This window comes from Cervus canadensis, chromosome 6 (assembly GCF_019320065.1).
Source record: "Cervus canadensis isolate Bull #8, Minnesota chromosome 6, ASM1932006v1, whole genome shotgun sequence".
Lineage (NCBI taxonomy): Eukaryota > Metazoa > Chordata > Mammalia > Artiodactyla > Cervidae > Cervus > Cervus canadensis.
Genome location: NC_057391.1, coordinates 20943689 through 20956207, shown reverse-complemented (window position 1 = coordinate 20956207; position 12519 = coordinate 20943689). Strand labels below are relative to the sequence as shown.

The 12519-nt window shown below is 43.3% G+C and overlaps 2 gene segments (V, D, J or C); both read left to right on the top strand.

The window, feature by feature from the left end:
* LOC122443232 overlaps positions 1-12519 on the top strand; it is a 331145-nt gene that overhangs the window by 226396 nt on the left and 92230 nt on the right. Inside the window, 1 exon segment of the C gene segment in view lies at positions 10033-10039. Coding sequence covers positions 10033-10039 — 7 coding nt within the window.
* Positions 1-12519, top strand: part of LOC122443230 — a 180150-nt gene that overhangs the window by 161488 nt on the left and 6143 nt on the right. The window contains 1 exon segment of the C gene segment in view: positions 2863-2911. Within this exon segment, the coding sequence occupies positions 2863-2911 (49 nt within the window).

The window sequence follows — 12519 nt, the reverse complement described above, 5'->3', positions numbered from 1 at the left end:
ATTACTCATGTTAGTGGAAAGAAAGTAATTTGAATACCCCAAACATGTAGACAACACAGAACGCATTTCTCTTTGGCTTTGGCATATATTTCATGACGTGGAGCAAAGCACAACAAACTTATCTTCTCAGTGATGCTTGTGCTGTGCTGTGCTTAGTCGCTCAGTTGTGTCCGACTTCTTGCAACCCTATGGACTGTAACCTTCCAGGCTTCTCTGTCCGTGGAATTCTCCAGGCAACAAAACTGGAATGGGTTGCCATGCCCTCCTCCAGGGGATCTTCCCAGCCCAGGGATCAAATGCAGATCTACTACATTGCAAGCAGATTCTTTACTGTCTGAGCTACCAGAGACGCCAATGATGCTTAACTCAGGCTAATGTTAAAAACCCAGTTATTTACAACTAATGGTTGTAATGGTTATTTTGAATGGTTATTTTCAGATAACTGTGCTCAGAGAGACAAATGTAAGATAGTACTTCATCGGGCACCCAGAGTCAGAGAGAGCAGCGTACCAGGAATGGGTTCTGGCCCCGGTTCTGTCACCTCAAGCTTATCCTTTCTCAATACGAGATACCACATCTCTAAAACAGTTTCTGAAGGCACTGTCAGAGCACTCAATCCGTGAGGCACTGTGCTGGAGCAGAGGACACAGAGATGAGCAAGAGAAATCTCTTCTCTCAAGGGTCTTTACCTAATGAAGATGAAAGGAATGGGGTTTTGACAGCAATGATAAGGATCAGCCCTGGATGCAAGAAGATTCAGGGAAAGGGGTACATCTAACACAGTCCAGTCTTACGCAGTCATTTAGGACTTCCCGGGGGCATCCACAGCTAAGCTCAGACCAGCAGCTCAATAGGATCTAAGGAAGTGAGTAAGGGACCAAACTGGAGAACTCAAAAAGAAAGGGCATCTCAGACAAAAGCAATCACAGGGCAAAGCAAAGAAGAATGAAAGAACATGGCCCTTTCAGGAAGCAAGTAGTCTGAGGCAGCTCAGTTTAAGGGAGCATGTGGTAAGGTATAAGATACAGGACTAGAAAGGTAAGCAAAAGCCTGTGTTCCAAAGTATCTTATTCTAAACTAAGTGGGGAGCTACCATAAATTCTGGAAGGTAAGTTCATAGTTGGGGTCCCTCCATGGCTTAGCATCTATATTAATCAGCTCTTGGCCTAGGGGACAAGTAGGGTTAAAATTCAGCTTGAGTTCTGCTGGCTGAGCCAAGATCCTTGTGTGGAGTTGCATCAGTTGGAGAAAGGGAAGCCTTTAAGAAAGCTCACGAAGCAGCCCTTGTTCACCATATTGAACCCAAGGGGCTACCTCTGCATTCGCCCAGCAGGTCACCTTTTCCAAGTCACACTAAGTAGTATATGGGCTACTGGCCCTGAATTCAGCACCAGAGAGTCAATGGAGAAGATAAAATTCTAAGTTTATGTGAAAGTCCTTTGTCGGTTATATGATCCTCCCCATGTGCAAAGTGGAGTAAAGAGAATTAATTTGAGAGCTGAGCAAGATAAAGGAGAAATTATATTAGCCACAGACATTTTTTGCCTACCTACAGCTTGTAGAATCCAGTTGAGACATTCAGGTCTGGCAAACTCTTCCGGGGAAACCATCTAGAGTAGACCAGCCAGAAGGCACAGTGGGAGTAGACATCATGATTTGATCTGTTTTAGTCACAAACTCCAAGACAGATCTAGCCAGGGGTTCAGAAGAGCCTCAGACAGAAACGCCTGGGGATCCAGCCCTGACCTAAGCCAAATCCTTTTGATCTTGCTGGAGCATGACTTGGAGAAAACACCTGGCCCTGTAGTTCTAAGAGGCCACGTTGGGCAAAACCATAGCGGAGGTTTTTGTAACGGACTGTAGCATTGTGGGTGGGATACGCACGGTGATACAAAACCCACAGGGACCTGTACAAAAACTGCAGGAGCCCAAAAGACATTTCCCTGGGAAATCCATAACCTGGCTACCCTGCCCTAGGGAACTAACACAGCAAATAGTTGTCCTTCCTTCCTCTGTGACCCAGAAGGGATGCCAGAAAATTGTCTGAACCAGGAGAGGTGACACCCCAACTCCCTCCCCCACCCCCAACTGCCCCTGCCAGCTGCTACTGCTAGCCTCTCTCTCACTGCTGTTTTCTCTTGGATTTTCTCTTGGTATTTCACCCATATTTGAGGAATACAGAAAGGTGATCCTTGAAAACTATCCTTGTCTTGGTTTCTACTGTAAAAGAGTCATATGGAATTTCTGAACCCAAATTCCTAGAGACATTTGCCTGTGTGCTTTGCTATGAAGTTTGGGAAGATGAATTTAAAGACGGGGATTTGGTTTTAGGCCATCACCAATAGTAGCTGCTCATTCGAACACTGAATACACTATAAATCCCCAGGAGAGGACTGGTGCTTCATGCTGTCACTGTGGATATGCCACATGTTATCTGACTTAAAGCAGCTCTGGTGTCTGTGAAGCCCTTGACTCTGGAATAGTTGTGGATCCAAGATCCATCCCATGGGCAACACTCATCTTCTAAGACTGAGAGTTAAGTATGCATCTAGGAAAGGAGGAAAATTTAAAATAACAGAAAGCAACCATTCCAAGAACTTCACAAAATGCCCTGTACAGGAAATGTCCACCATAAGGAGTATGTGCTCTTACCTTCTCTTCAGACAGCAACCTTCCAAAAGCAAACCCAAAAGCAATTGCGATTCTGCAATTGACTAAACGAGCATGAACCAGTTGGGTGAATATCAAGTGCCATCTTTCAAAGAGCCAAACCCTTAAGATCCTCCCATCCTCAAGCTGATAGGAAGAAGAAAGGCGGGAGCACAGCTGAGGTTTTTGGAAAGCCCTCAATCTCTGTGTGAGACTGACAAACTCTACTTTGGAAAAGGGACCCACCTCATCGTGGAACCAAGTAAGTAATTCATTTATCTGTTCTTTGAAAGGTAATCCTCCATCTCAGGGGGTGGAAGTATCAGGGAATGTGAAATGGGTAGTAATAGCACCAATACTGTGTCGAGGAGGGGTTTGGGGAAGATATGAACTACCGTTAAGCTCCTCCATAGGAATTGGGAGGGGGTTGTTTTTTAAAAAAGTAGATTTGGGGGTTGTAAAAGACCCCCACACAGCTCAGGGAGACTGAAAAGGCTTCTGTCCAATGCCTGAGCTTTGGGTCAGGCTGTAGAAACCACAAAATCCCTGGCTCAACTCCTCCAGGAGAGTCATAACTGACCAGGTACAAGGTTAGGCTGAGTCTGGGTGACTCTATCAAGCTGGCTCCAGATATTAAGAATTCTGATCTTTAAGCCAAACACTTGCTCTTAGGAGAGCTCAGAACTGCATCAGCTTCCTGGGCACAGAGGCTTAGGCCAGGGTAAGTGGGCTGGTGCCGCTCCATTTTTCTTCAGAAAAAGGGAACCAGTTCCAGAAATCTGTTTCTAATTGTTTGCAAATGGAAGTTAGGTGGCTAGTGAGGAAGAAAGTGGATGTGCTATGCTTTCTTTAAAGCCTATAGGACATAGCCAGGTGTAGCTCCCTAAGGGCTCATGGCGTCCATCTTCCTCACAAAGGGTACGCAGAGCCACTCACTAATTAACTGTTATAAAGGAATCGATGCTAATGTTGTCAAAGGTCTATGCTCAACTCAGAAGGCATCGTCTCGTGTCATTTAAGTGACATTTTAATTCAATTGTGTATTGTTTAAAAAAAAAAAAAAGACTGTAATCTCCAGTGGGCAGCAGCTTCCAATTAGAAAGTGAAGATTAATAGTAAGCTAGAAAATGTAATAAACAACACAAAACCCCATTTCAAAGACCTTAGGGAAGTCTGGCAAGGGGTCTCAAATTTGTTGGGGCCCCCTTATCTGCTGGAGCTGTCTGCTAGAAAAGTAACGGCACAACCTGGCCTGATGCCCTGGTGTTCAGATTGTGTTTTCTAAGGTAAAAGAAGGCTACAGAAATGTGATGGAGTGGGCTCGTCTCATAGAATGGTTGGGGACAGGACTGTCCTGGGTGTATGAATTGAAGGAGGCATAGAATTGAGATCAGACGAAGGGCAGGGAGAAGTGCAGGCTGGGCACCCCCCAACCTCACACACAAAATGGAGAAGTGGGGCAGGTGGTTTGCATCCAGAAAAAGATGGAGAGCCAAAGTCGGCTAGCAGAGGCAGAGCAAAGAAAATCATATATCTGTTTATCTGTTTTTTTAAATCATAGTAAGATTTGAAAATTCAACTAATTAAGGTTCTTGCCTTTAGACCTTGTTGGCTTTAATTTTTCTCACTAAAAAAACAGTTTATCCACATTCCTGACAAAGCTAGTGACTGAGTTCCTTTATCTCCCTTTGTTCACCGAGTTCTTCCTAATGAATTGAGTTCTTCCGTTTACTGACTTACTTGAGCCAACGTTGCCCTAAGTGTAGAATGCATAACATATGATTTTCGGAGGTACATAGACAGACGTTCTTTTCATTTGAATTGCACTATCTTTTAATGGTATCAGCATAGTGCAACTAGGTTGTCAAACCTATGTGATTTAAAGTTTCCTCTTAATTGTATTTTAAGTTCAAATGTGAGTAAATTTAAAGAAATTTATTAAGCAAATCTTATGACTAATGGAAATGACCCAAAATAAAAGCCCCAAAAGAGATGTGATTAATTGAAGTTTAAGAAACACTGATCTGGTGCCTTCCATTGTCCTTTGAGATGAAAAGATAGCAGGCATCCAGAGAAGGCATATCTTTCAGTGTAGCCCAGATCCAGAATATCTTTGCACAGTGACTTCTTTTTAGCCAACACATATTGGATAAAGAAGGGTCACTGCAAATCCAGATCCTTTATCTTCTCAGAAGCCTACTTTCTTTTGATGCTCTCTTTCCTCAGGAGCTTCTGTCAAGTTCTTACTTGCAGGGCTCCCCGGTTGCACCAAACTAACAGGTCTACACAGACCCACCGTCACAGGTCCACCATAGCTTTTAACCCTCCAGCTGGAAAAACCCTAGGGTTGCCACTTAACTTCATAAAACAGAACCAGAGTAAGGACAAAACAGCAAGGAATGACGTACGACAATGTAAATATGTGCTACTGACCATGACAATGACAGGAGCTTAGAAAGGGTAGTCAGGAACATTTTCATGCCAGTGGGCCACTGGATGCACTTACAGTTATATATAGTTATATGATAGTCATATATCATCATCATATCAACTACCACTTTTTGAGAGCCTACTATGTATTGGGCCACTTTATTCATGAATGTCATTCTACTTGGTTCTCACATGATCATGCAAAAATTAAGTACTACTACTTGCATTTTTATAGATCAGGAGAGGTTCCTCAAGATCATACAGCTTAGCAAAGTTAAAATTGGTGTCATCTGTCAATTCCAAACCCTGTGCCCTGAAAACACTCTGTTCTAGGGACTTCAGTTGGACTGGGGCACCTGTGGAGGTTTTTCCTGCCTGTCTCTTCCACACAGGCTCCTAATGAGCTTCTTTCCAAGCTGCCTACAAAGTCAGAATCAACAGTTAAGCTATTTCCCTTCCAGCTGCCACCCGCACCACAATCCTTCACCAAGGCAGAACTCCTGTCCCCCAACAGAAAACCAGTTACCCAAAGAGGCATTCTCCAGGCGAGGCCCATCCCCCACATTACACCTCTCAGGCTAGAGGGTCCCTAAACTCACAAAGGTTCAGGCAATGATCAAAGCATCAAGAAAGAGGAGTCTACAAAATCCTGGGCCCATCAGCATGTTTCTAAAATGCCAAGAGACAGCTTTCCCACTCTCATCTTTGGCATTTGTTCCCTCTCACTATGGAGGAGCATCTCCCAGAACAGAGCCTTGACCTGCTGTACTTTCTGCCTGGAACCATTTTCTCTCATGAACTCACCCTAGCTTTCTCCCTCACCTTCTCCAAGTCTAACTCAAACATCACATTTAGTGAGGCCTTCTTCAACCACCACTGTCTTCTGCAGTCCTTGCTTTATTTTACCTGGCTTTATTTTTGTTAATTTTATTTAATTTTTGGCAGCACTGGGTCTTCATTCCTGCTTGCAGGCTTTCTTTAGTTGTGGCACTTGGGGATACCCTCTAGCTGTGGTGTGTGGGCTCCTCATTGCAACCACTTCTCATTGCAGAGCACAGGCTCTACACACCTGGGCCCAGTAGTTGTGGTACTTATCTTCCTGGACCAGGGATTGTACCCACACCCCCTGCATTTTCAGGCGGATTCTTAACCACTGGACCACCAGGGAAATCCACCTTGCTTTTTTTTTTTTTAAGCGACATTATTCATGTTTTACAGGAGACCTTAACTGTCTATATTAGAGACTCTATGATAGCCATTATTTAAGGTAAATGTTCCATGGGGTCACAAAGTCAGACACAACTGAGCGACTGAACACATACACGCATAGCTCCACAGGGCTGTCCTAACAAAGGACCACAACCTGAGGGGCTTAAGCCAGAAGCTCACCCTCTTGCAGTCTGGAGCCCACCTTTCTTTATTTCGTATAGCCTTCATCTCCACCTGAAACTTTGAATGCTTATTTATCAGCTATCTCCCTTGTTCCATGAGGACAAGGGCTACATTGAAAGCAGTAAATAAATATTTGTTGAATGAATGAATGGACAAATGAAAGAATGGATGAGAGGACAAGTCAGCAGTGGTATAAGGCAAAAGGAAACAGAAATGTAAGCAAGCTAGGCACTTCCAGAGCCAAGCCCAATCCCAGCTCACAACCTGTGACAAGTCGCTGGCACTATATGCAGGGCACTCTTCTAGGTGCCAGGGAATCAGCATGAACAAAACAGACAGAAACCCATGACTTGTTGGAGCTTACAGTGTACTGTAAAAGACAGATGATAAACTCACCAAATAAAATATATAATATTTTAGGTGGTGATAAGCCCTGTGAAGGAAAATAAACCACAGAAGAGAAATAAAGAGTATCAATAGAAGGGGACAGTGTGCAGTTTTTAACAAAGAAGTTATAGAAGGCCTCATTGGAAAATTGACATTTGAGCAGAGACCCGAAGGGGTGACGGAGTGAGTTGTGCAGATTTCTGAAGGATGAGCACTTCCAGGCAGAGGGAACACAAGCACTGCCCAGGGTACATGAAGGACAGCAAGGAAGCCTGGGTGGCTGGAGGAGAGTGAGTGACCAGGAGAGAGTTTGCCAATGAAGTCAGGTTGATAATGTAGAAAAGATGGCTTGTAAGTCACTGCAAGTACCTGTACTCTTGGATTTAAGAGGGAAGGTTAGAGAAGGGAATGGTGGTCACACCTGACCCTGGTAAGAGAAAGGAGACAGAAACCTGGATTCCAGTCCTCACTTTTATCCCAAACACCAAAGAAACAGGATCCTCTCCTGTCTCAGCAACTTCTCCCTACACCTTGCTCTGGGGAGCTCTGAGCTTAGTATAATTACATTCTCCTGCTTCAAGTAAAAATTTTACTCTGAGTCTGACCCTAATAAGCATTCTAATACTTACACTGAACATTTACAGAATGCTTTATATATACACCCTTTCACTTAATCTTACAACCTCTCAATACAGAAGACAGTATCCTCATTTTATAAAGGAGGCAAATGAAGCTCAGTGACCTTAAGGAACTTGGCCAAGATTACACACTTAGTAAGTAAGAAACTGAGTGGAATTTGATTTCAGGTTCTCTGATTCCTTTCTACTTCACACAACTGAGAACCACTCTCCATTTTAGTGATTCTCAAAGTATGATATGCAATCCTGTATGGGCTGTAAACTGATCTGAAAAATCTGCATATTTTCTCCCTGGATTTTTGTGAGTAACATACGGCAATTTCATAGACTCTGGTTTTTACATATGACAGAAGCTATTTTAACTGTCATATCTAAGTGTCAGTATGCCATTAAAGTATGCTCAAATTTGAAATTCATGAATGTATTATTAAAATGTTATTAAAATAGACTCCAGTTCTATTTTATACCAAGTCTGGATGCTGCACAATGCTTGTCAATGAATCAAAGCTCTGATTGGATAGGAAATGGAATTCTCCTGAAAGGTTCTGAGTGGGGCTCATAACTTACTAGATCTTGCCCCACCTAAGTATTCGCGGGCTACAGTTCATGGGGTCACAAAGAGTCAGATACAACTGAAGCAACTTAGTGTACCCTCATGCACTCTATGACCAATAGCCCATCTTTTTTGCTCCAGACTGGAAATTTTTTTTCAATCTCTCTTATTCGGACCACAAATTCAGACTATAACATGGCAAAAGTCTAGATTTCTATTTGACACAGGAATCACCCCCCGCTTTGTCCTGAAGGGTAGCTCCCAAGACAGAGGAAGAAAGAGGTTAAGCAGATGAGAGAAAATCTCATCCAATGACTGTCACATGACTTGGCAACTGGGGCCAGGGTTGCGGTAAGGGAAAGGCAAGGCAGTTTTTAGACTGGGTTTATCAGCTGTGCAGATCCACTAATATTTGGCAAAGGAACCTATCTGAACGTGGAACCAAGTAAGTGACTCGGTTTTCTTCTTCTTCTTCTTCTTCTTTTGACCACTGTATCTGTCAGTTATCTTTGTTAAATATTTTCCCAATTCATCAGTTTAGGAAACACTTCTCAGGTTGTTGAAAGTCCCTTCAGCAAGTGATTTAGCAAGGGATGGTGGGGGAGCAGGGACTGAGTTTCTGACAAAATCCAGGGTGGGAATGCATTGTAGTAGGTTTCTTGGTCCACTCTCCATCCTGGAGTGTCTTTGTGGCCTTCCCTCTACCTGACTACCCTTAGAGAACCAGCTCACTTAACACCCATGCATTCGCCATTTACAGATCTGGGCCATGACCAGACCTGTATTACAGCTCATCTAATAAATGTGAGGAGCAGTGGCAAGCATGTTAGGCCAAGAATTGAAAGACTGAGTTCTAATCCTTCTTTTTGACCAGCTCTGTGACTTAACTTCACAGTACTTGAGTTTCCCTCTAGCTGATTCAAATGATTTCCAAAGTGTCTTCCAGCTTAGCACACTAAGATCCTGAATATCAGCCAGACCAATTCTAAGGGACAATATATTAGGAAAAGAAAGAAAATTCAATGATGTGAATGTCTTATGATCCAGTGGAAATTCTGAGATTTAATGAAAAATTACACTGAAAAAGGAGTCCAAACTCTCTCTATATGCCCATTACTTAGCCTTTGTATGGCCAAAGGAATTTTGACAAGTGGCAGCTGAAGCTTCTTTCAGTCCTGTCATCTATTACTCTGGTTCAATGGATGGGAACTGGGGTCTGGAGACCTAAGAGTCAGACACAGCTCAGTCACTATCTTAACTGCTCTTTAGCTCCAATGACTTCATCTGTAAGACAGATCTAATAATATCACCTCAAGGAGTTTGTTATGATAGTGTTTGTTGAGGTAGTGTAAGCACAAGCCATCTGGAAGTAGTAAAATGGCTTATAGAAATGGCAGACATTCTGAGAGTATTGGGATCTTTTGAAAAGACTCCCAGTCTTTTGCAGAAATGACTTTTGGTCCAGCCATCATGTCCTTCCAACTCTAACTGAGGCATAGTCTTTTCTGATTGACTTGAAACTTACAGCTATGTTTCTGCTGAAAATAGCCATTTGACATTCTCAGCAAAACCAAATTAATTCCTTTCTCTCTGTGAAAATATGATTGTGAAGCAAGATCTTGGGGTAAGAGATGACAGGTTGAGGGGATAACAGAAGTAAACCCTGGGACTTCCCTAAATGCCAACACTCAGAAGATAACACACATCAAAGAAGCTGCCAAAATGAAAGGCTTAGATCTCAGAAACCCTTGTAGAGCTCTATCCAGCTAACCCATCCACTTCCAAACAGATGGACTAGACAGGGAGAAAATAGGTAGTGAGATTTTGGGTCATGATGTCTGAAATAGTGTGCTGATAATACAACTCGTCTTTTGAAATGAGACTCAACTCCTCATGGAACCAAGTGAGTTATGTATTTTATTTAGTGTGTATATCCCCTTGGAATTGTGGTACAGTCCTGAATAAGCAGAGCTTCTTGAGAAGTTAGGAGGTTCTAAATGGGAAATCCATTGTCGTTCCTGTTGTTGCTGTGAAGAGTCAACGTAAAATTGGAGAATAAAATCACTAGATCTCTCTTGAGAAAATATTCTATGTGTACTTGGAAGCTCTCTTCTGCGGATTAGTATTGATGAGTCTTCTGCAACTGCTTAAATAAAGCCCTAGTCAGACTTCTGGCCTCTGGTCAGGGACTGGGACTAGGGAAAAGGCAAGCTCTGGATCTTTAGAGTATTTCCACTGTTGATGAGGGAAAAGAGCCATGGTCACAGCATAGGGAGAGGGAAGGTTAGAAGAAGAAAAATATTATTAAAGAAGGAGTTACAGCAAAAGCGCCTTCTCTGCCTCAGATGTCAATAACCAACCTGCCCTTGTCTCTCTTTTTGCTGAGAACTTGCATTAAATCATCATGCCTGACTCACACTAAATTATTTCCAAGGTCCCACCCTTGTTTGGGTCTGCTGAGCACTGTTTTGTGCTCACCTCCCTTGTTGGCCCTGAATCTGAGGATTCTGTAAAAGGTCAGGAGTCTACACCTAAAGTAGAAACACAGCCCCCAGCTTCAGGACAATAGGGAAGTAGTGGACTCTCCTAGGGATACTATCCACGGGCAGTCTGTTCCCGTGTTTGGAAATCCAGGGGCCATATTCAGGTAGTTTGGCTAGCTGCCAACCATCAGTCACTGGAACCAGTCCAGAGAACAGCAGTCTCTCGGAAGCTTTCCAAAATGCCAAAGCCAATGGGGCATTGTTTAGATTCTGATTTTACTTATTTCAGAGGCAATAAAGAAGTGGAGAAATGTACATGAATGTGAGGAGGCAATCTGACAGTCTTGAAAGGGACTAGTAGTATCAACGTGGTCTCTGCCTCTCAGAGGGTAATATAAACTTACAGGAGTTCTTGATTGCCTTGGGCTTCCAGGGAAATAGTGGAATTTGGTGAGTTTTCTTATCTTTGAGGAGAGGGAGACTAGAGCAATGAAAAGGAGGGAAAACAGAATCACATTGTAACTGATTGCAGTCTGATTGATGTTGGGTAAATTGCATCTGAGCAAAAAGTATTGTGTTTCATTTTCCCTTTAAATCATTTCCACTTGAAATTCAGAGTTATCTGCAGTGTTAGAATCAAATCTCTGAGGCTATGCCTTTGGGAGTCCTAAAGAAGAAGGAAAGAGATGAAACCAAAGCTTAGACCCTCTGCCGAGATGCTGACCTGCACTCTCCAATGATATCCCAATTGCTTCTCCAGTTTTCTCTTCCTGCAGCGATTGAGTATAATATGATGATATGAGGCTCAGGTAGGGGGTTTAAGAATTTCAAATCAAGCCCCTAATCCTTAAAGTTTTGACAGCAAAGAATGGTCCTTCCCTTTCGCCTAGCTCTAACCCTGGACTCTTGATTTTTTGGTGATAAGACAAAGTAATCTATAGGGTTTTTAAGTTCTATTTCACGTGATTACTCTGTCCTCTTGAGGCTTGTATCTGGATCCAGAGTCAAGAGAAATTATAAAACAAAAATAAGCAATCCAAAGCAAGCTCTGGTTTCCCTGTCCTGTGTCCATAACACGCAGCACCACTGGGTTACTCTGTCAGCAATCAATTTCTTGTTCAACCCTCGGGTCCTTAGAAAGTCTTTCCATGGACTCAGGGAATTAGAAAGTAGATTTGTTGTTACTGTGAGACTCAGTCTGAGTGATGGGGGAGAAATTAGGTTTCTAATCAAAAAGCAGGATTGTGACCCAAGAGAAGGGAAACAGAATATGAGAAAAAGAGCAGTGCCTAAAACTCTCCTCAGCCTAACATTCATTACAAGAAATGTCGATATTCAGTGCCCCATTCTTACTCCCAAGCTAGTGTGTTCTTAGAGAGTCCTTCCAATAGACGGGTGTTAAATCTTCCATCTTGGAGGCAGCTACTGGTCTGCTGTCACCCCTTTCTGCTGCTCTGTCTCAGCCCTGTCCCCTGTCCCAGTGCTCCTGGGCTGGGGATTTCATGCTCACCTCCTTACCCAGCAGTTACACTATTCTTAGCTTCAGAGGGAACTGGGACTCTATGTGCTCAGCCCCCTGATTTCATCAAGTGCAGCTTTGTAGCTCTCTGAGCTATGGGGTCTCTAGGCTGGAACCCGAGCTGGGGAGGCAGGACACAGATGCTCTAGCCCAGGCCTCAGGGCTGGCCCCAGGCTGGTTACTTGTCAGGCTGTGTTGCGGTGTGCTCCTGGGAGACCCGGCAGATGTTTTTTGGAGCTGGCACCAAACTCTTCGTGGAGCCCCGTAAGTCGATTTTTTTTCCATACATTTCTAGGGACAAGTTGACTCCTGGGACTAGACTTGCCATCCAGTTTGTGGTACATGAGAAAGTATAATTAGGAGATGGAGTAGTACAGATGTGGAGTGGGGCACAGTAGAGATACTAGGCTGAGTATCGAAGTAGCTCTGTAACTATTATTATTAAAAAAAAAAAAAAAAATTCTGATA